Source organism: Barbus barbus, assembly GCF_936440315.1.
Source record: "Barbus barbus genome assembly, chromosome: 13".
NCBI classification, from domain to species: Eukaryota; Metazoa; Chordata; class Actinopteri; order Cypriniformes; family Cyprinidae; genus Barbus; species Barbus barbus.
In genome coordinates this window covers 7818913-7839014 of record NC_136741.1, presented here as the reverse complement: position 1 = coordinate 7839014, position 20102 = coordinate 7818913, and the positions used below count along the sequence as shown (strand labels likewise).

The window sequence follows — 20102 nt, the reverse complement described above, 5'->3', positions numbered from 1 at the left end:
AAATTAAAATGAATTCAATAAAATTGTGGTAATTTCTCGAATTTCATAGTGTATTTGTAAACATGCATATTTTAATATTGGTTTGAAGACTCGTTTCGGTCCACATTTTGGCGTATTGGTTGAGGAAATCATTAAACAGATAAAAAGACATTTGTGTTTATTTGATATTATGATATAATATAGTCTGCACGGAACAAACAAATCTTTTTGGTCACTGGGATGAATCACTAATAAAGACTGGATCACATTATAATTCCTTTGGCGCCCTCTGCCGTTTTTCCAAGTAATATCCACAAGGTAGAAGTCCACTGTTAAATCATATTACAATTTAACAGCTTCTAGTTTGCAATTACAATCAATTTAGAAAACTAGCCAAAGGTCCTATATGTTATAAATCATCTCTGTCCCTTGTACTTTTTAGTTTGCCCACAGAACGACTTAATACAGATATTGTAGTCTTGTAGTGCTATCAGTGCAACACAAACCTTGCAAATTGCTTTTGACAGCACATGGAAATTTATGAGTGCACACAAAGTCGTGGTCATAGCAGTTTTAATTCACACATTTAAAATAAAACAAATAGAATTTCTCTTACACATTGTCTACACACACGCCCACATCCAAGCACTTAAGTAACAAAAGTAAACATGTCAATACATAAAAATACCTTGAACAAAGAAGAGGACCATAACATTTTAATAGGTTATAATAAACTTTTTTGTTGACTTGATACATTCAGTGAATAAGTATAAAAGGTATATGAGACAACCCTCGGTGTGCAAGGATATCTGTCAGTATGCCTGTTGTTGGTAAAAGCAGCATTATCTGGTACAACGGCAAGTCTACCAAACCACAATTTCATATCATTATCCGTTTTATAAAGATATCGAATTACGGTTATACGTCACTGTTCTCTTTAAAAGCTCATCTGCCCAAACACAATTTCATTATATTGGTCAGATAGATATACTGATATATAGATATTTTCTAATGTGGACATAAAAAGAGGCTTTCTTGTAAGCCACTTTGGTAAGAAAGCATCTGCAAAGAAGATTAATGGGAAAATGCAAATGTAGACTTGGCATGACATGGGGGTAAAGGCATCATAACTACTCTCTTTAAAAGCCATAACAAGATAACTGACTATAGCTTTACACCATTTATTTCCCACAACTGCTATCACTTCAGCTAAAGGCCTTACACAGGAGCACATCGAACACTCAGAATCGAAGTTTAACACCCTCAAGTAACTTTACGGTAATGTGAGAAGGTAATTACTTGTCGAAAACAGGGAGTAAGTGCCACTTTTCATGTTTTCAAGAGTTAAATTTTGTGCATTTACAGATTTTTACCCAGTGACAATGCAATGTGTATTTTGCCGATTTGCAATACATTGATTATAAAGGTGTTACACAGCTTTTATGGCAGGCACTTACACTTAGAGCAAGACCCCATAGTTTAACAGCTACTAAAAGCACAAACACCATCTGCCAAAATAATATGCTTTTTAATCATCACACGGGACAAAATAGTGATACAACCATGACACCTTTCCCCTTGTGTTTGCCACTGACAAACTTGCCCATTACAAGAACCACATTTTCACCAGTTACCACACGTTTTCACTCAATAAAACTAGTGGTGCAGACTGCTACTCTATAAATATATTAAATATGCATTTAAGGATACAAGTGATATTAATGGCTAAAATCCATCTATGTTTGCTTTTCGAAAAAAGCAACTATTTTAAGCTGACACGGAAATTTATTGCTTGATGTTCTTTCTTGGTGAGGGAAAAAGATGCAGAGGACTGAGAAGACGAACAGAATGACCCTGACATTTGGGTGTGGGGCGGTAAATCACCTGCAACATGTTCCCTGAACACTGTGACTGTAGCAAATTGGTTCTGCCTGCAGTTCAGGCTTGGTCCATAGGTGTACTATTGTGCTGCTGAAAGTCTGCTGGAATCCCACAGTGGTTAAACAGTGGGGGTAGAAGGTGCTTGGTTTGGGATGTTGGTGACGAGGGCGAGGATGTGGGTGTGGAACGAGTGACGGGCACAGTCTGAGGCAAAGCGGAGAGGGCCGAACTGGGCTGAGAGGGAGCCGAGGGCACGGGGGTCATTGGCGTTGAGAGGGCTGTGGACATCAGCAGACCATCCGAGGCAATAAGGCTGTGAAATTGTGAGGAATCGTTGAGGGGGAGGGCGAGAACGCCCCAGGAGCCATGAGAGATGTCCTCGTCCTTTCCAAGTGGCAGTTCACTCAGATCTGCTTTGGAGTTATCCATCTTGGCTAGGAGATGAGGTTGTCTCTGTGAGTATGTACTGTCTGTGAGACGCCCCACAGAGGATGGAGGAGTGAGAGGGGGTTGTGGCGATGGAGGTGATGGGGGGAAAGCATCTTCAGAGGTGGGAAGCAGACTGGGGTCCAGCTCCAGGCTGGAGAGAGTCTCAGCAGATAGCCGTCCACTTAGTAGATCCACGACTCCCCCCGGCATGCTTCGACAATCTACAGCTTCTACGGGACCAAGCTCAGCCATTCCGCTTAGACATGCAAGGGATTCTGGGTATGAGCCCATGGCCTGCAGAACGCGAACCAGTTCTTCGGCTTCCTCGGAGGTGGGCAACAGCTCACTATTCTTGCCTGTTATGACAAAACAAGCATGAATTATAGAATACCAAATGACTGTAAACAGACAGACAAAGCAAAGAAAGTAAGTAGTTAGAAATAACCAAAAAGGAAAAGACAGAAAACAAATTATATAAGGCTAGGTACAAAAATCTATTTTCTGATTAGATATCAATTATTAAAATTCCATCATCAAACTTTTACTATATGCCAGTGTTTTCTAAAGCCCCACAGCAAAATAGATCATATTTATTCTGTCTGCAGTCAAACCATAAAATAATGGCAAAAAAAGTCAGAAGACTTTTATTCAGAAAGGACACAATAAACTGGCAATAAAGACATTTCTAATTTCTATTTCAAATTCAAATAAATGCTTTTCTGTTGATCTTTCCATTTATCAAAACTTTCTTGGTTTCCATAGTACTAAGCTGTTTTCAACAATGATGATAAGAAATATCTTAAACATCAATTCAGCATATTAGAATGATTTCTGAATGGTCATGTGACAAAGCCTGAAGTAATGACTGCTAAAAAATCAGTTTTGGCATCACATGAATAAATTAGATTTTTTTTAAATTTCACAGAGAATGTATACTTCAAATTGTAGTAATATTCCACAATATTACCGTTTTACTGTATTGTCGATCAAATAAATTAAGCCTTGGTAACCGTAAGAGACTTCTTTCAAAAACAATTTTACCATTAAACAATTTTTTATATTACCTTCAAAAAGATCAAAGTCCTGAAGGTCATCAGGGAGTCGAGGAAGAACATCTGAGAAATCCTCCTGATTCAACTCCAGGTCATGTGGAATGTCGCTGATGTCATTAGTGATGTCATCTGGAAATTCATCTGCACTTAAATCAGGAGTTAAAGGGCTCCTGCAAAACACAAAGATGATGATTGCACACTTACAGACCTACACAGACACACACACATTCAAACACACTTGGCTCTCACCTTATGCCAGAGGGCTGAGAGGGCAGGCACAAGACGGAAGGCATTCCCAGGTTACCCTGAGGCTGCGCGGGAGGAATGGGTTTCTGAGGTCGCCTTGGTGCTCCTCTCTTTCCTTTCTTCTTATGCTTCTTAGTGAGTGCTGTAGGCTTGGCTTTCTTCAGTGGTCTGTGCCGCTGAATCTGCTGGTGGTGGTGGTATGTTCTCCGGCTGATATCACCTCGAAGGAAATTGTCCTGTAAAGTACCATTAGCACACACATGGTTAAATTAGTTACAAGCAAAAGTTTTTTACGCAATGAAATAGTCTTCTGTTTCTCACCATTTTCTTGGCATGCTCATCACAAAGTGGCGTCTGGTGCGTGATGTCAAAGACAGGGATGCAACACTGAGCTCCATCTGCAAAGCGAGCGGTGCAGCTTGAGAACAGCTGCTGAGAACGGTTTTGAAGGATATCTACAGAGTGCTATTAAGGACACAACACAGGGAACGCAGACAATCGTAAAACTTTAGTCAGTCACCAAAGCAGATGGGTTTGTTGAAAAGTCACGGGACAATTTGTTCTGAAATGCAGGTGAACATTTGCGGGTACATCTGAGTTTAGTTCCGACTAATTCAAAGAATAAGAACTTTGAGAGGATACGCTGAAAGCAGTGCCTGGTGAATGGTAAGGCTGAATTTCTGCAGTCTGCACCTTTCACGACAGCCGAACAAAACCCTGAGTCATCTCCAGCCAATGGCACTGAAGTGCTGTGGAGTCAAAACAAGTAAGAAAACAATTACTGCAACTTAAATCTTACAAAGTAGAATACTGATATTCATACTGATATTACACAGCCTGTTACATTTTTATTAACTCACAAAAGAAACCAAAATATTAATAATTAATTTAACTCTTTGAAAACTGCAAATCCTGTCTCTCAATTGGGAAATCTACAACTAAAAATACATTTTAGGTTTTTAATCATCTAGAAAAATATATAAATAATAAATACTGAAAAAAATCTGCACACGAGATGATCACTTGTCTGATGAGAGCTCATCAGTAGCTTGTGCAATGAGATAAACAATGACAAGTCAAGAAAGATTATATTGATGTATTGTTTATTTATCCCCTGAATGCATGTGTGGGCAGTTTTACCTGGAGGGCGTGGAGGTCTTTTTATATTGTTCCTGAAAAAGCTGTGCAGTGTGGTGAGGTTCCTCTCTTGCTGCCTGCAGTAGGGCTTTACGAAGGGCATGCTGGGATCTCCTCTCCCTCCTGAAGCCCCTCTGCTCTCTACAAAGGTGCGTGTGTTTTTGTGTCAGGTATGAGCAGAAGCCTGCCAAACGCTCAGCACGGGAACTGCTGGCACTGTGAGATGGGAAAGAGAATTCTCTAAATCAGCAGTTTTCAAACTGTGGGTTGCAATCCACTGTTGGGTCACAGAGTGTAAGCATTAATGCATTGCCAGAAATATGAAAACAGAACTTCTCAAGTTCAAAAAACAAGTTTGTTGGTTGTCATACTTTGTATTTAGAATATATATGTCACAGATCAAGAAAGATTTTTCCTGACTTGAAGAAACAAACACCACAACCTGATGATTAAAATGATGCAAAATAAGACAAAACAAGCATTAAAATGAGCTAAAACAACCCAAAAATTCATAAAACCTTAAAACTCCATCTGCAACTTATAATGAATAAACTCAGTGTTTGTCATTTTGTTGTCTAACATATTGTAGAAATTGTGAATAAAAAAATATTCATAAAAATTGATTCAGCTCTTCAAACTTCTGGAAATCTGGAATTTCTGGAATACTGTTGTGGACAATGGGAGGGGGTCAAAAAGACAGAACCACCGCTCTAGATGTGATCTTCCAAACTTTACCTTGAAAGATTAGCGAAGCAATTTAAGCCTTCGTTGAAGGTCCATTCAATGTTTGTCCCATTTGTGAGAAAGCAGGACATAAATACTGATTTGAGATTAGATTTTTCTATTATATGAGAAAGAAGCCATGTAGCAAAGCAAGTTTCAGTTTAGCAATCTTTATGTTTGGTGAATGGATTATTGTCAGACTAATGGATGACTGTACCTTTCTTCAAAGTGCTTCTCTTGAAGTCTCTGGCACTGATATGACATTAGTTTCCCCATGTCTCCATCTTCCTCTTCACTGTCTTCTGACCAGTCAAGCCCTAGAACACAAGTCGTGTCTGTCATGAAATAAAAACTAAAACGCAAATAAATGTCAAAATCTCAGGTCACAATTACCTACCTAAATGTGGGTTCAGGTCTTGGTACCTTCCCCTGTGTTGGTCCATCAATCTATGGAACTTCTGCAAACATGGAGCTTGTTGTTGCATGGCAACTGAGTGCATTTTTAATAAACATCTATGTATGTCATCACGGCTTGGTGCTGTCCCTGAAACTGCAGGGACAACCTTTTTGTCAAATGCATGATTAAAGTCCAGTTTAATTTTGTTATCAGCTGAAGCAGTTTCTATTGAGCCCTGACGGCTGTCCTGAAGAGTTGATGAGGTTTTGAATAACGAACCTGAACGAACTGCAGGGGATTGTGAGATTTCTGTGCGAGGGGAGGAGGGAACTTTGGGTGTTTGTGTGCTTCTTCCAGTCTGGGGAGGAGAGAGGCAAGGACGTGGAAGAGTTGAAGATAAAAGAGAAGAGATTCTGACATGGTTTGGGAAGGCTGGATCCACACTGTGATCTTGCTGTTTCTTCTTATGGTTCAGAGATTGGCTTTCTTGGGGCTTCTTCAGGAATGTGCCACTTGATTTTAACATTTTTTCCCCCCTGCAAAAGGCGAAGGGATCTGAGGGGAGTAGACAAGCCAGAGAGGGTGGTGGGGATGGAGGTAAAAGCTCAAGCCTGTTGTGGGTCTTCAGAGCCAGGGATGGAACGGTAATGTTGAGGGCCAAAGACTCTATTGTATCTGGTTTCTTCTTTCGCTCCTTCTTGGGGAGGACGCCCATAACCTGAAGGTGACTATTACAATACCTAAAAGGCAAACAGGTTCTTTTTACAGTATTCTTTAAACAAGCACATTCTTTTCTTTAAACATTTGTTAATAAAAAATAAAAATAAAAACTTACTTTCGGTCATGAGCCTTGGGTATGGGATTGGTGCAGCGCTGGCTATTGTACTTAGCTACATATTCGCACTGCCTGAAAGGAGCGGTCCGGTCCTCGAGCACATGGCGGATGCAGAAAGCATAACCGTTGAGCCGGCGTTGCTTGCAAAGCTTTGGGCTATATGAACACAGAGGCTTGTGGTCCACCTCCGAGTAGTGGATGTGTTTGCCTTCATACATCCCAGGGCTGGAACTCCCCGGAACATCAGCTGATGAAAAAAAAATGGTATGTGAATTAAACAAAAATGTGAAGTCAATTCTGCTTCTTTTGGAGTGCAGGAACAACAACTGTTTGATAAGACATATTCATGTTTTTTACTCAAAACTGAAAATGTGCTTTACATTTATGATTCTAATTCAATTTAAAATGTATGTAAATGTTATGTATGATTTTTTTTATTATTATTATATTTAAAACTTAATCTGTGTTCTTTTTTTTTCCAGGTATAAAATGGGTTAGAATACACTACACAACTTCTGCCCAAATTTTTGCCCCGTTTGTAGTCTTGGACAAGCTGACTCTTATCAGAGCCAGGACAGTCGGCGTTGACAGATTTCCCAACAAATCGCATAGTCTATGACGGTACAGACTCAGTTTCAGACTATAATTTTATCCAGTTGGAAGATATCAAACATGTTTGATATTTTGAGATGATTTTACAACACACACTCTTTTGATTTGTCATGTATCTCCAAGCAACGAGGCACATTTTTCTGGGTGAGTTTGTTGTGTTCTATAGTAAAGGGTGATCCTCAGTGGTTTAGTATACAGTGCTAAGTTTTCCCTGTAACCATTTACAAAGTTGGCAAGTGTATGATACTTAGTATTTTAAAATCTGTTCAGATTTAAAGTCTTGTAGTGTATTCCAGCCTTTCCTGTAATATTAATTTTATTAATCCCAATAGCAGACAGTTACCTTTGACCCTGCAGCTGCCCTAAACTGTATAGCCTGCAGAGACATAATGATAGTTGACATTTGTAGAGCACAGAAATCAAAGCTCTCAGCTCTTCCATTATTATTGTGCTCCTTCATGGTGTATAGGAAACTACAAAGGTTATGTATCAAAACTGAAACATTCAAACAACTATAATAAAAGCATGGATATAATGACAAGCTTGCTTATCTGCAGGTCGTCACATTGAATTTAAAGTAGCTTTCAATATATATTGCAGTCACCTCTAACATCGAACAAATCTGAACTCTGCATTTTATCAAAGCATGCAGTATGTAGGCTGTTCAGCATAAACAGCTCAAACCATTAAATATTAAAGTGACAGGAAGCAGGAAAAGTAGCCCCTGTTTTAAGCAATCAATGAAACATGAAAAAAACAGCTGGTGTAAGCAGAGCTTTTAGCAGGTGAAGCACTAAATCATAAAACGATGGCTCATAAAAGTGTTTGGGCAGAGTACAATACGTTTGACATGCAAAGCAACTTTGAAAACGCAAGGGGACGGTGGACAACCCGCCTACTACTCTATCATGTACTTGGGCAGCACTATCAGTTACTTTTGAGGCAAGGATTGAGCAAGTTGGGTGTAGCGCCTGAAGTAACAATTTAATTCTTTTTATGGAAGATACGGCCAAAATCAGCGCGGCAGAATCGATTTCTTTGTTGCGCCGTTCAAATATTTCGAACGCGTTTTGAAACTTTGTAACTGTTGTCGGAAAATTCGTTTAAGCGCGAGAGAGACTCGGGACAGATAATAAGCAAAATAACGTTAACTTACCTGTCAAACAAAAATACGCGTTGTCGACGACCGGAGATATTTGTAAGTTTGGGGAATTATTTTTCAGGTAAATTTAGATTAGTTTCACGGGTTTAAGTTGTAATAATATTGCAAGAAAAACAGATGTCAGATACACATTTTGACGGCAAGTATTCCTTTATTTCTGCGCAATTCGTAGTTACCGTTGGCCTGTGAAACCTCCCGAATCCCCCGAGTCGAGTAACGAGGCACCCGCCTTGCAGTGCGTGATAAGCGGGCTTCCGCCTTTGCTTGAGTTCGTTGCTTCCCGGCAGCCGCTCAGTCCCCGATCGCTGCGGCCTGTGCTAAAGAAGCTACGCTGATCTTTTCATACGGTCGACGGCTGCTACTTTCAACGGGGATTTTCCGCCTCTACCTTCACGCTTTACGCTAGCAGATTTAGTTTTTTAACGCGTGGATATAATTTTATACGAATCCTACTGGCATATCTTTGTCGATTATTGAAATAAAACTAGCCGTACACAAGGAGAAGGGGGTGTTGGTTTAGTCATCGGATGCGAGGCTTCTTACAGCACAACTACAGGCACTGGGGGGACATGACAACAGCCAACAGTGCAACAACAACCTCTGCAACCATTTTGGAATTCAACTTTCTATGTTCATTGTCGGCTTTTAGAAAGATGACAGACCTCGCACACACAGAATATAGATTGAACGTCTGAGTGTCCGGCTGTCAGGAGTGTTCAGACCAGCGTGAAGTTTTGTTTAAGCCGCAATCATTGATTTTAAGTTTGAGGGATCTCCCCCAAAGTCTTTTCCGACAGCCTCCTCTCACGCGTCTCATCCATGCCTGGAATGACATCACCGACTTCAAATTCAGTGCAATCTCACGTGCGAAGATAACTTTCTTGTCAATCATATTTTCCCTTCCCTGCTATCAATAAATGTTATCAAGGCGACACGGCTTGTGATATAAACTCTGAAGCAGGTGTTAGTGGGGGTAAAGAGATTTTGAAGTGACTAAGGTTGCCCCCTATCAATCTTCTTCAGTGATGTCAGAATGATCCAGACATGGTTGTAAAAATGTATACAAAGGTGTTACATACTATCAATAAACTGGAAATCATGATAATCAATTACTCTGCTATTTAATGTCATTTAAGATAATACATTGAATCAAATGAATTCAACAAAGAGTGCCAAATTAAATATATGTTTAGAGCAAAACAGACTTTGTTGCACTTAATCCAACATCATTATTAAAAAGAAAAAATAAATCAAGATCCTTTTTTAAACAGCATTTTCTCCTTGCACTTCTGTCCTAGATTCTAAATGAACCAAAGCAGATTTTTTTTCTACTCTGCCCTTGCTTTGAATAATTTATACCAGCGATGTGAGCAGTGACAATAGTATAATACATTTTTATTTATAATAAGAGCTTTCCAAAACAAAGCAGACCTAATTCAGCCAAATCATAAGAATGAAAACTTTACAACACCCTTCAAAGCCTATTAAATATGAGCAAGATTAATTTCACACTTTTTTACTGCTCTGGTGAAGTCTGACTATGCAAGAGACGAGAGACAAACAGCAAAGTATGCTGAAATCCAGGTACATATACTTGACGATGACTACTTTTGTTCATATTATTATGAACAGATTGGTATGCCTGAAAAAGTTTTAACAAATTGAGGGCTCATCAACTGCTGCTGCTCCCTCGGTCACAGCCTTCACACACTTAGCCATTGTCTGAGAGGCTCTGCTGATGGGGTCTGTAGAGGAAGACAATGGTAAACTACAGGTTTGAAGACATACAATTGGTTACAACATTCTATTCACACAAGAACTTATTAAACTAACTGAATGTATTTGTTACTCTACCTGTCATGTAGAAATCCTTCACAGTGAGTTGAGGAGGGACAAGAGGAGCTGCAAGCAATGATTGATTCACAGCCTAAGGAGAACAGGAGGACATTACCGAACTGTTTTAGTAGTGCAGACTTAAAACAAAAAGTAATATAAATTGAAAAAGAACACTAACCTTTGAAAGCTCATGGGCCTGTTTGAAGTAATTGGCTTCCTCTACATCATCATATCTCACCAGGTTAGGAGAGACCTCTTCCAGCCTTCTTCTCACCTCATCCACTGTGTCATAAGGCAGTGTGACTCCCGCCAGCTGGGCAAACAAAAACATGAGATTCTCTACTGACCAACCTGAAATTTATTCTAAATACAGAGCTCAGGAAAGGTATATGAACAATATTATACATTGTTAAAGACCTGGTTTTTAAAGCGTACCTCAGAAATAGCACGCAAAATCTTCCAGTCCTCACGTGCCATACCAGGAGCAGTGACTGCCACTCTGGTCTGCTGGGCACGGCCCTCTGTGTTGACGTATGTACCATTCTTTTCGGTATATGCAGCACCAGGCAAGATGACATCAGCCATGACTGCACCTACATCTCCATGGTGACCTGATAAGCATGTAGTGGCATTAAACTCAAAAGAATATATTTGGATGCAAGCCGCTTACCCTTAAGGCCCCAATATACTCTCAGCAAAGTTGTTTGTCGTTCTTTGCATAGAGGTAAAGTTATGGCCTGATTTTTTTTTTTCAAAATTATGTCACACCAGTTTGTTAGTTTATTGGGGCCTTTAGATTGCGATATAGATACAAAGTGTATATTATACAAAATATGGAAGTGTGTTTACTGACCCTGATAGATGATAAAGCTATCTTTGGGAAGGTCTGCTCTGGTGATGCAATCAGCATCGGCTCCCAGGAGAAACAGTACTTTGGGAGGGTTCTTCCGGATGGCATCAACACCAGGTTTGTATCCCAAGTCCAGGGCTGCCACTTGACTGGCCACCCTGAGGGTCACACACATGTATAAGACAAGGTAAGTACTTGTACAAAAAAAAAAAAAAAAAAAAAAAAAAAAAAAAAAAAAAATATAAAAATCACAGAGAACAATAGAACAGAAATGAACACACTTATGGCAGTAGCTGACCTGTGTAGCACATTGAGCACCTTCCATCCCTCCTCAACACCACTGCTGGCCCGAGAATTTTGAGCAATTGCGGACACAGCCTTTAAGATGGCTGCTCCATCCTCCCTCTGGAGAGCAGAGCTACCCACCACTACGACAGGCTTTTTGGCCTGGGCTAGGACCTGAAATACAAAAATTTAATTCAAAATTCTGACATCATGCTTATAGACAACATATGACTTAAAGCATCAAATAAACTACAACAACGATATTAAATGCTACCTTGCAGAACGGGTGTGTTCCAGCAGCGATCTCCTGCAGAATTTGTGTGGTTTCACCCAAATGGTTGTAAGAGTAGCTCAGGTCCACCTTATGACCTACCATGGCCACCTGGAGCTCATTATGCAGCCAACTGAAAGATGAAAAAAAAAACCAAAAGAGTGAGTTGGGAGTAAAAATGACACCCGGTCAACTTTTTACAACTGTTGCAAATAGATTGTACAATGGTTATACCTCTTACGGACACGTGAATTGAAGAGAGGAGCCTCATAACGTGGGTTTGTTCCAACCAAAAGCAGAATGTCACTCTCCTCAATGCCAGTGATACGGCTGTTCAAGAGGTAATTGGAGCGCAGGTCGGTTCTAAGGAGACAATATAAGATTGAAAGGTTAGTTCAAACAAAAAACTGTCATCTATTACTCACCCCAGCAAATAGTTAAGACTTTTTTCACAGAAGACTTTGAGACATCATGAAAATAATCCAGTTCTTGCTTGACGAATAGGTTTCGTTCTTGCATTTCACACAAGCATGTTTGAGTGTCTGCAAGAACCAATGAGGTTTGTTCTCAATCAAATACAGATGAGCTGCACTTGACCGTATTTAATGTGCTCCATGTATGTGTGTTGATGAATGTGAATAAAAGCCTGAATTAAATCTGTTCATCAAGAAATCCATACCAAGACCTTGATTAAACATCTTGATTTATATGGATATGTTTTATGAACTTTTAGAAGCTTGAAAGTTTTGATGGATTGAATTGGACTGGATTTTTTATTTTATTTATTTTTTACAGAACAACTTGAGGGTGAGTAATGACAGAATTTTAATTTCTGGGTGAAATATCCATTTAAGCTAATCAATACCTCAAACAACAAGACTGGTATAGCATGATCAGAAGTTGCATTTTGTATAAAGAACAACATTTTTACATCTGAAGAAATGAGTGGTGCTTGCATTGCAAAGTTGATGCTGAAATATGGTCACTAGGCTGATACTTGCTTGCACAAGTTAAATTCTTAAGGTAAGCTATTTGTTGAAAAGAAATCTAATCCATGATAAGAGCAATGACACTGGTTTTCAAGTAATTATTAATAGTTAGTAAAAGTTATGGTACTCCAAACATCACTAAGTAAAGATATATTATGAATGAAATCGGGACAGACATTCTCATTTCAGTCTCAAGAAAGAAAAGTCTGATCAGATGAGTACTCACCCAGCACCTGCCACTGGGAAGATCTCCTCAGTGCAGAGGGTGTCACTGTCCAGTCTGTTCAGTAGGTCCTTCAGAGCCACCAGTGCCTCAGCATCTACCATCCCACCAGCAATAGCTGCTACCTCAGAACCCTGAACTCCCTGGAGCTGAAAACACAAACCACAACCATTGAAATCTGTTGTCTTCAAATGACAACGCTGGTTGATTCTGGTTTATATGCAATCACTCACTGCTCCAGCCACACGTGTAAGAACATCCTCCCAGGTGGTGACTACCAGCTGTCCACTGGCATCCTTCACCATAGGCTGGGTCAGGCGCTGCCTCTTCAGTCCATCATATGCAAACCTTAGACAGGGTGAGCCAGAAACAGGACAGTGGACTACGCATGAGTGTGTGTAAATAGAGAGAGAATGTTTTCATATTTTAAGAGCTTAAGTGCTCACCTGGTCTTGTCAGATATCCATTCTTCATTGACATCCTCATTCAGCCGGGGCATAATTCTCATGACCTCACCACCCCTGGTGCTCACCACAATGTTGGAGCCAACAGCATCCAGCACATCAATAGATTCAGTCTTTCTGTAGACACATCAGCAAAGCATGTTCAAAAAGCAAAAAGTACACACATTCACCAAATAATCCACTATTAAATGTCAGTATTAAGAAATATATAAGTATCAAAGTGTGCACAGAAGAATAAATAATCACTCAGGATTGTACCTGGTCTCCCAGGGTCGTGCAGTGAAGGCGTAAGGTTTGGACGTCAGTGCTCCAACAGGACACAAGTCAATCACGTTACCAGACAATTCAGACATGAACATCTTCTCTACATAGGTACCAATCTCCATGGCGTTACCACGTCCTGTGGTTCCCAGGTCCTCCACACCAGCAACCTCACTGGCAAAACTGTGAAGTTATAAAGGTTATATTAAGGTTCTGCAATATATAAATATATTGTGGAAACTTAAATTATTGTAGAGCTGCTTTGCAACGATTTGTATCGTAAAAAGCGCTATACAAATAAACTTGAATTGAATTAAAAAAAACAAAAATTGTATATTTGATGAATCGCTAGTGCAATTTCTTGATCTGATCCTGAAGGTAATAGGAACAAGTACCAAAAAAAAAAAAAAAAGTAATCAGTAATGCTTTTCACCGTGTGCCATTGTTTTACAGTACATGACTTTATACACTAGCTATCATGGAGTAGCATTACAGATTAAATTCCTTCTGCTTTTACAGGTCCTTTTCAAAAAATTAGCATATTGTGATAAAGTTCATTATTTTCTGTAATGTACTGATAAACATTAGACTTTCATATATTTTAGATTCATTACAACACAACTGAAGTAGTTTTTATTTTTTTAATATTGATGATTTTGGCATACAGCTCATGAAAACCCAAAATTCCTATCTCAAAAAATTAGCATATCATGAAAAGGTTCTCTAAACGAGCTATTAACCTAATCATCTGAATCAACTAATTAACTCTAAACACCTGCAAAAGATTCCTGAGGCTTTAAAAACTCCCAGCCTGGTTCATTACTCAAAACCGCAATCATGGATAAGACTGCCGACCTGACTGCTGTCCAGAAGGCCATCATTGACACCCTCAAGCAAGAGGGTAAGACACAGAAAGAAATTTCTGAACGAATAGGCTGTTCCCAGGGTGCTGTATCAAGGCACCTCAGTGGGAAGTCTGTGGGAAGGAAAAAGTGTGGCAGAAAATTGGCCTGCCAACTCTCCTGACCTGAACCCCATAGAGAATCTGTGGGATATTGTGAAGAGAAAGTTGAGAGACGCAAGACCCAACACTCTGGATGAGCTTAAGGCCGCTATCGAAGCATCCTGGGCCTCCATAACACCTCAGCAGTGCCACAGGCTGATTGCCTCCATGCCACGCCGCATTGAAGCAGTCATTTCTGCAAAAGGATTCCCGACCAAGTATTGAGTGCACAACTGAACATAATTATTTGAAGGTTGACTTTTTTTTTTTGTATTAAAAACACTTTTCTTTTATTGGTCGGATGAAATATGCTAATTTTTTGAGATAGGAATTTTGGGTTTTCATGAGCTGTATGCCAAAATCATCAATATTAAAACAATAAAAGGCTTGAACTACTTCAGTTGTGTTGTAATGAATCTAAAATATATGAAAGTCTAATGTTTATCAGTACATTACAAAAAATAATGAACTTTATCACAATATGCTAATTTTTTTAAAAGGACCTGTATTGTAAAATGTAAAACCTAACATAAAATGTCTATATATAATCTAATAACTATTATTAATTTATATTAAATGAATAATTAAATGTTTTTATGGCACGTAAAAATAAGTTATTTTTGGTAGTGGAGCCAGTAAAAGCATCCAGAGGGCAAGCAGATAAAACTACTAATCCAAATGGGTCATCAGAAAAATTAAGTGGGCCCTGCATAAAATACATTTTATGCATTTATTTAGCTTTCAGAATAATAAACCTCCAACTCACCGAACACAACGTGTGCAATGTATACAGCGGGTCATGATTGTTTTAATAAGCGGGCCGATGTTCTTATCTTCAACTGCTCTCTTCCCTTCTGTAAAACGGCTTCTGTCAGCACCAAACATCATCGATTGGTCCTATTTATCCAACACAACATCAAGATGGGTAAAAACTGCATTAGGGATAATTCCATTTCCATTCTTGAGTGCATACTCAAGTTCAAAGTCAAGTTCCATTAAATTGCTGTGAACTATTTTGTTTTTACCTGAAGATCGCACTCTCCTCCCTGATCACAGATTGGACAGTCAAGAGGGTGGTTGGAAAGCAGGAACTCCATGACTCCCTCTCTATCAGAGACACAACAAGAAATACAAATTAATACATGCACTCTATGTAATGTGATGCGTGAACATTATTTGTAAAGCAAAAAAGTACTCAAACCTGGCTTTCCGTGTTTTCTCGGAGTTGGTCAAAATGTTCCACCCCTTCATAACAGGCATTGCACATGCGGCAACAGGCTGTTGATGAAGTACACATTCAAAAAATGTGCTTATACAAAGACTCGTCATGTATTTTGATCAATAACATGTGATGATGTTTTAATCTTAGTGCATGTTACCTTTGGTGCTTTCTCAATTTCCACCAGACACATGCGGCAGTTACCAGCCACTGACAGACGATCATGATAGCAGAAACGAGGAATCTGCACACCTACTTTCTCACAAGCCTAAACACATATGACATGTCAACATATGACATGGAATGCACAATTTTACATGGAATTAATAAAAGGAAATGTTCACTGCATTATCACCTGTAGAACAGTGGTCCCTGGCTCCACCGAGACAGGTTTTCCATCTATAAACACTTCAACCATATTGCTTGAGGCCCGGACTGAAGTCTGCACTGTTGTAAAAACAAGCCAGTGTTAAAAAATGACTGACAAGTTGCTTAGCATTCTTAAAGAAGGGCATTACACTTGATTTTCAATGATTAAAAAAGAATGCAAATTACCATTGTTATTGGTGGCAATGGAGCCTTTGGAATGGGCAGCACCTGCCAAAGCCCGACTTATTGCTGGCAAACGCAACATGTCGCTGTAGAAGAAAATGCCAGGTGATTAGAAGAACACGTAACAAGTTGATCCCCAGTATTTAATTAATAGTAACTAGGTTAACAATGGATAAATATGCCACTCTACTTTGAAACACAAGGACACTGTAAAGAAATAGACACAATATAATCACACTGATCAGACCCTAGATATGCGATTGACAGTAGTAATAATTAGAAATTCTTTACTTATTCAAATTTCTGCATAGTGAAGACAGCCAACAAAACAAATCCTTTGGCAAGGATTACAAAACCTAAGATTTTATAACACCCATAACACATCAATGTTTCTGCCCTTAAAAAAAGGATGAAGGAACAATATTTATAAAAGATCCCATTTTAAATGTATATGGGTATTGCACTGTTAAGGGAAAGTAGCTCAAACACTTAAAATGTAAAACTAATGCTGTTGACATTTCCATCTGTACACACACTGGTTAGCAGGCTAGCACTGCAGATTACTCAAGGACAGGGAGAGCGTTACTGTGAATCACCCATGCTTCGCATGCATTTATAATTCCAGATGTTATACACAAAGTAAATATCCCCTTTACACTTTAATCTACACAAAAGACCATATTTAATTCTTACCTTGACGCTATTTGGCCTTCTAGACCAGAACAGCGTTACAGCCGCAGGTTCAGTAGTTATGAATGCGCACTCGGGTGACTTCGGAGATGACGGAAATAGCCGATGCACATTAATCCTTGAAAAAAAGACAAAAACATTTTATTAAGTCAGATTATTCTATAAAATAGAATAAAATTCATACACGTAAGTTAAAATACATTAATATATTAAATACATTTTATATGATTAATCTAACGTTTGTAGTTGACCTTTTACATTTATTCGTCGTCATTTCCGCTCATAAAAGCGGTCGTTTCCTTCTCTTATTTCACGTTAAAAGCCAACTAGTCAACACGGTTTTCGGTATCTGTGAAAAACGGGAGATGATTATCGTGCCGTCTTTATTGTCTATAAAATTTAAGCTTTCCATACCTAGAGCAAATTGCTGTCAAAAATGTCCTATTTTCGTATATTATTGCAAAATATGTCAAGAGTGGGCGGAGTCATGGCGTCAGCGGTATAAAGACCATCTCACGTTCTTTTCTCGTTCCTTCGCTCTTCCTCCGAGCTCAGGGATCCAAGTCTGTGCACGAGGTCTCACCGGTAACTTCTAACAATGGGCTTTGGTGATCTCAAAACACCCGCTGGACTCAAGGTTCTGAATGAGTTTCTGGCAAACAAAAGTTACATCGAGGGGTGAGCTGTTTTAAGACTATTTGTCTAGTCTTGGTTGACTTGTAACAACTTGTGATTATCCTCTTTTACTTATGCTGTAATCCAAAAATGTTGAATGCAGTTATACGTGTCAAAGGTCATGGTTATAAATTTTCGTAGCTATGAATAATATGGCATATGTATGTACAATCAAACATTGTAGGGTCTGTATTTGTAGTAGCAAACCCCCCAAGTGTTTGCCAGGTGCCACATTTTCATTGCTGTACTGTGGATCCATTTGTAAATAATGTGCAGTTATGTAATTCATAAATGCCTCTCATTGCTCATGGGGAAAACACCAGCCTCACTACACATTTGATGGCTTAATACACATTTTCTTAACAGGTATGTGCCCTCTCAGGCTGATATTGCAGTTTTTGATGCTCTGTCTGGCTCCCCCTCAGCTGACCTCTGCCATGCTTTGCGGTGGTACAACCACATCAAGTCTTACCAGAAGGAGAAGGGCAGGTAACATGAAGCTTGTTTGTAATATTTAATGTTTTGCAGGAATGTCCACCAATATATGATGATTATCCTATCACCATCTTTCGCCTGAGTGACTGATGCACAATCTTTCAAATTCTGATTTGGCTGGGAGTTCTCAGACTGCCAGGTGCTCTCCTGCAGTAACGAGGATTCACTCTCCTTTCATTACCTTTAGCCTTCCAGGTGTGAAGAAGCCTCTCAGTCAGTACGGCCCTGCTGGTGTGGAGGACACAACTGCAGCAGCTCCTTCAGCGGCTGATGAAGACGACGATGACATTGATCTGTTTGGTTCTGATGAAGAAGAGGTGAGTTCAGTAGCAGAAGGGGATGGTGTGTGTTGACAGAATTGTCTGGTCAAATGATGATTTTTCTCACCATCTTTCGGCTGATGTTGTGATGGACAACTTTTTTTCTTCCTGAAAACCAGTTAGTAAAAAATGACCATGCAGTTGCTGTATTTTTGATCATGGACCTGATCATGGATCTTTCTTTACAGGATGAGGAAACCAAAAAGATCAAGGAGGAGAGGCTTGCAGCATACAACGCAAAGAAGTCAAAGAGTATGTATTAATTGTCTCTTAAATGCACACTACTGGTCAAAGGTTTGCAATATTTGAGTTACAGTTTTTAAAGTCTTTTATGCTCACCAGGGAAATTAGAAATCATCCTAATATGCTGCTTTGGTGCTCCGTTATCAGTAATGGTTCTTATCAATGTTGAAAACCGTTTCTTCTGCTTAATATTTTTGTGGAAACCATTAAATTTAGTTTTTTACCTAAATCTTAACCAAACAACTTTTTAAATGTAGTGTATCATGGTTTCCACAAATAAGCAGCAAACTGTTTTTAACATTAAGAAATGTTTAACAAACAAGCCATTTGTTAACAAATCAGCATATTAGACTGGTTTTTGAAGGTTCATGTGGCACAGAAGACTAAAGTAATTGATGTTAAAAATTTAGGATTGCGATTTACATGAATAAATTACACTTAAAATATTAAAATCGAATACAGTGTAGTAATATGTTGCCGTGTTAGTGTTTTTATCAAAATCAGCCATGGTAAGCACAATAGACTTGACAATTGTTCCAAACTTTTGACTGGTAGTGTGCATATAGTAACATTGTGACTAGTTTAATGATGACTTCATATTACCATCTTTCGGCTGAATGATGTGATTGACACTCTTTTTTTACCTGATATTCACTGGTCATTTAATTGCAATTGTTGGATTCCTGTGTTTGCTTTACCATTGACTCTTTTTAATGTCTGAGCAGAGCCTGCACTTATCGCCAAGTCTTCCATCCTGTTGGATGTCAAGCCCTGGGATGACGAAACTGACATGGCCAAGCTTGAGGAGTGTGTTCGCAGCATTCAGTTGGACGGTTTAGTCTGGGGACAGTGTAAGTCAAAATATAGTGCATGCAAGTCAAAGTTTTGTCCATATTTTGTATTTCAATAGACTAATTGTCACCTGACTTCTCCTGTACAGCTAAGCTGTTGCCCGTCGGCTATGGCATCAAGAAGCTGCAGATTGGCTGTGTTGTGGAGGATGATAAAGTTGGAACAGACCAGCTGGAGGAACTAATCACAGCCTTTGAAGACTATGTGCAGTCCATGGATGTGGCAGCCTTCAACAAGATATGAAACCGCACAGTACAAAGCATTAAACAAATAAAAGCACTTCAAATGCACTTGTATGTGTTTCTTTTTTTTTTTTTTTTAAAGACTGTCTATGAACTCAGTCGTTTGTCTCTCTTTTATTTATTTTATACGTGTTTAAATGCACTGAGAAACTTCTGATGTATTGTAGGAAATTGTAACC

General features: G+C 39.1%; 3 protein-coding genes across 7 annotated transcripts; 1 reads left to right on the top strand and 2 right to left on the bottom strand.

Moving 5' to 3' along the window:
• Positions 1 to 536: 536 nt before the first annotated feature.
• Positions 537 to 8999, bottom strand: ino80db (INO80 complex subunit Db). Of its 4 annotated transcripts, none has more exons than XM_079432047.1 (11): positions 8630 to 8999; positions 7635 to 7667; positions 6680 to 6926; positions 5845 to 6584; positions 5665 to 5764; positions 4728 to 4940; positions 4230 to 4336; positions 3909 to 4042; positions 3591 to 3823; positions 3354 to 3511; positions 537 to 2645 (listed from the first exon to the last, which is right to left on the bottom strand). In XM_079432047.1, the coding sequence occupies exons 3-11, from the start codon at positions 6895 to 6897 to the stop codon at positions 1918 to 1920; spliced, it is 2631 nt and encodes an 876-aa protein (XP_079288173.1). In that variant the 5' UTR covers positions 6898 to 6926; positions 7635 to 7667; positions 8630 to 8999; the 3' UTR covers positions 537 to 1917. The 4 variants fall into 4 exon arrangements, with proteins under 4 accessions (XP_079288173.1, XP_079288174.1, XP_079288172.1 ...); XM_079432048.1 differs by having other exon boundaries at positions 8948 to 8999; XM_079432046.1 differs by lacking the exon at positions 7635 to 7667.
• Positions 9000 to 9831: 832 nt separating this feature from the next.
• Positions 9832 to 18569, bottom strand: ndufs1 (NADH:ubiquinone oxidoreductase core subunit S1). Of its 2 annotated transcripts, none has more exons than XM_079432051.1 (20): positions 18448 to 18569; positions 17100 to 17214; positions 16410 to 16492; positions 16210 to 16301; positions 16015 to 16122; positions 15837 to 15913; positions 15661 to 15742; positions 15402 to 15532; positions 13630 to 13815; positions 13354 to 13488; positions 13141 to 13255; positions 12911 to 13056; positions 11930 to 12058; positions 11699 to 11828; positions 11438 to 11598; positions 11143 to 11297; positions 10725 to 10900; positions 10468 to 10602; positions 10308 to 10380; positions 9832 to 10198 (listed from the first exon to the last, which is right to left on the bottom strand). In XM_079432051.1, exons 3-20 carry the CDS (start codon positions 16486 to 16488, stop codon positions 10107 to 10109), a joined length of 2202 nt encoding a protein of 733 aa, XP_079288177.1. In that variant the 5' UTR covers positions 16489 to 16492; positions 17100 to 17214; positions 18448 to 18569; the 3' UTR covers positions 9832 to 10106. The 2 variants fall into 2 exon arrangements, with proteins under 2 accessions (XP_079288177.1, XP_079288178.1); XM_079432052.1 differs by lacking the exon at positions 18448 to 18569 and adding an exon at positions 17348 to 17380.
• eef1b2 (eukaryotic translation elongation factor 1 beta 2) lies at positions 17398 to 19971 on the top strand. Its single transcript, XM_079432053.1, has 6 exons — positions 17398 to 17774; positions 18138 to 18260; positions 18454 to 18583; positions 18775 to 18838; positions 19555 to 19680; positions 19770 to 19971. The coding sequence occupies exons 1-6, from the start codon at positions 17695 to 17697 to the stop codon at positions 19922 to 19924; spliced, it is 678 nt and encodes a 225-aa protein (XP_079288179.1). The 5' UTR covers positions 17398 to 17694; the 3' UTR covers positions 19925 to 19971.
• Positions 19972 to 20102: the final 131 nt, after the last annotated feature.

Bases quoted from the DNA above. Each gene is read 5' to 3' on its own strand.
- eef1b2 (XM_079432053.1), top strand. From the start codon at position 17,695: ATGGGCTTTGGTGATCTCAAAACACCCGCTGGACTCAAGGTTCTGAAT. The intron at 18,261-18,453 runs GTAACATGAAGC...CATTACCTTTAG, and splicing joins TACCAGAAGGAGAAGGGCAG to CCTTCCAGGTGTGAAGAAGC. The intron at 19,681-19,769 runs GTAAGTCAAAAT...TCTCCTGTACAG, and splicing joins CGGTTTAGTCTGGGGACAGT to CTAAGCTGTTGCCCGTCGGC.
- ndufs1 (XM_079432051.1), bottom strand. From the start codon at position 16,488: ATGTTGCGTTTGCCAGCAATAAGTCGGGCTTTGGCAGGTGCTGCCCAT. The intron at 15,914-16,014 runs GTAACATGCACT...CTTCATCAACAG, and splicing joins AAATTGAGAAAGCACCAAAG to CCTGTTGCCGCATGTGCAAT. The intron at 11,298-11,437 runs GTCAGCTACTGC...TGTGACCCTCAG, and splicing joins GTGCTCAATGTGCTACACAG to GGTGGCCAGTCAAGTGGCAG.
- ino80db (XM_079432047.1), bottom strand. From the start codon at position 6,897: ATGTATGAAGGCAAACACATCCACTACTCGGAGGTGGACCACAAGCCT. The intron at 4,941-5,664 runs GTACAGTCATCC...CCCATCTCACAG, and splicing joins GAGAAGCACTTTGAAGAAAG to TGCCAGCAGTTCCCGTGCTG. The intron at 3,824-3,908 runs GTGAGAAACAGA...GGTACTTTACAG, and splicing joins ATGAGCATGCCAAGAAAATG to GACAATTTCCTTCGAGGTGA.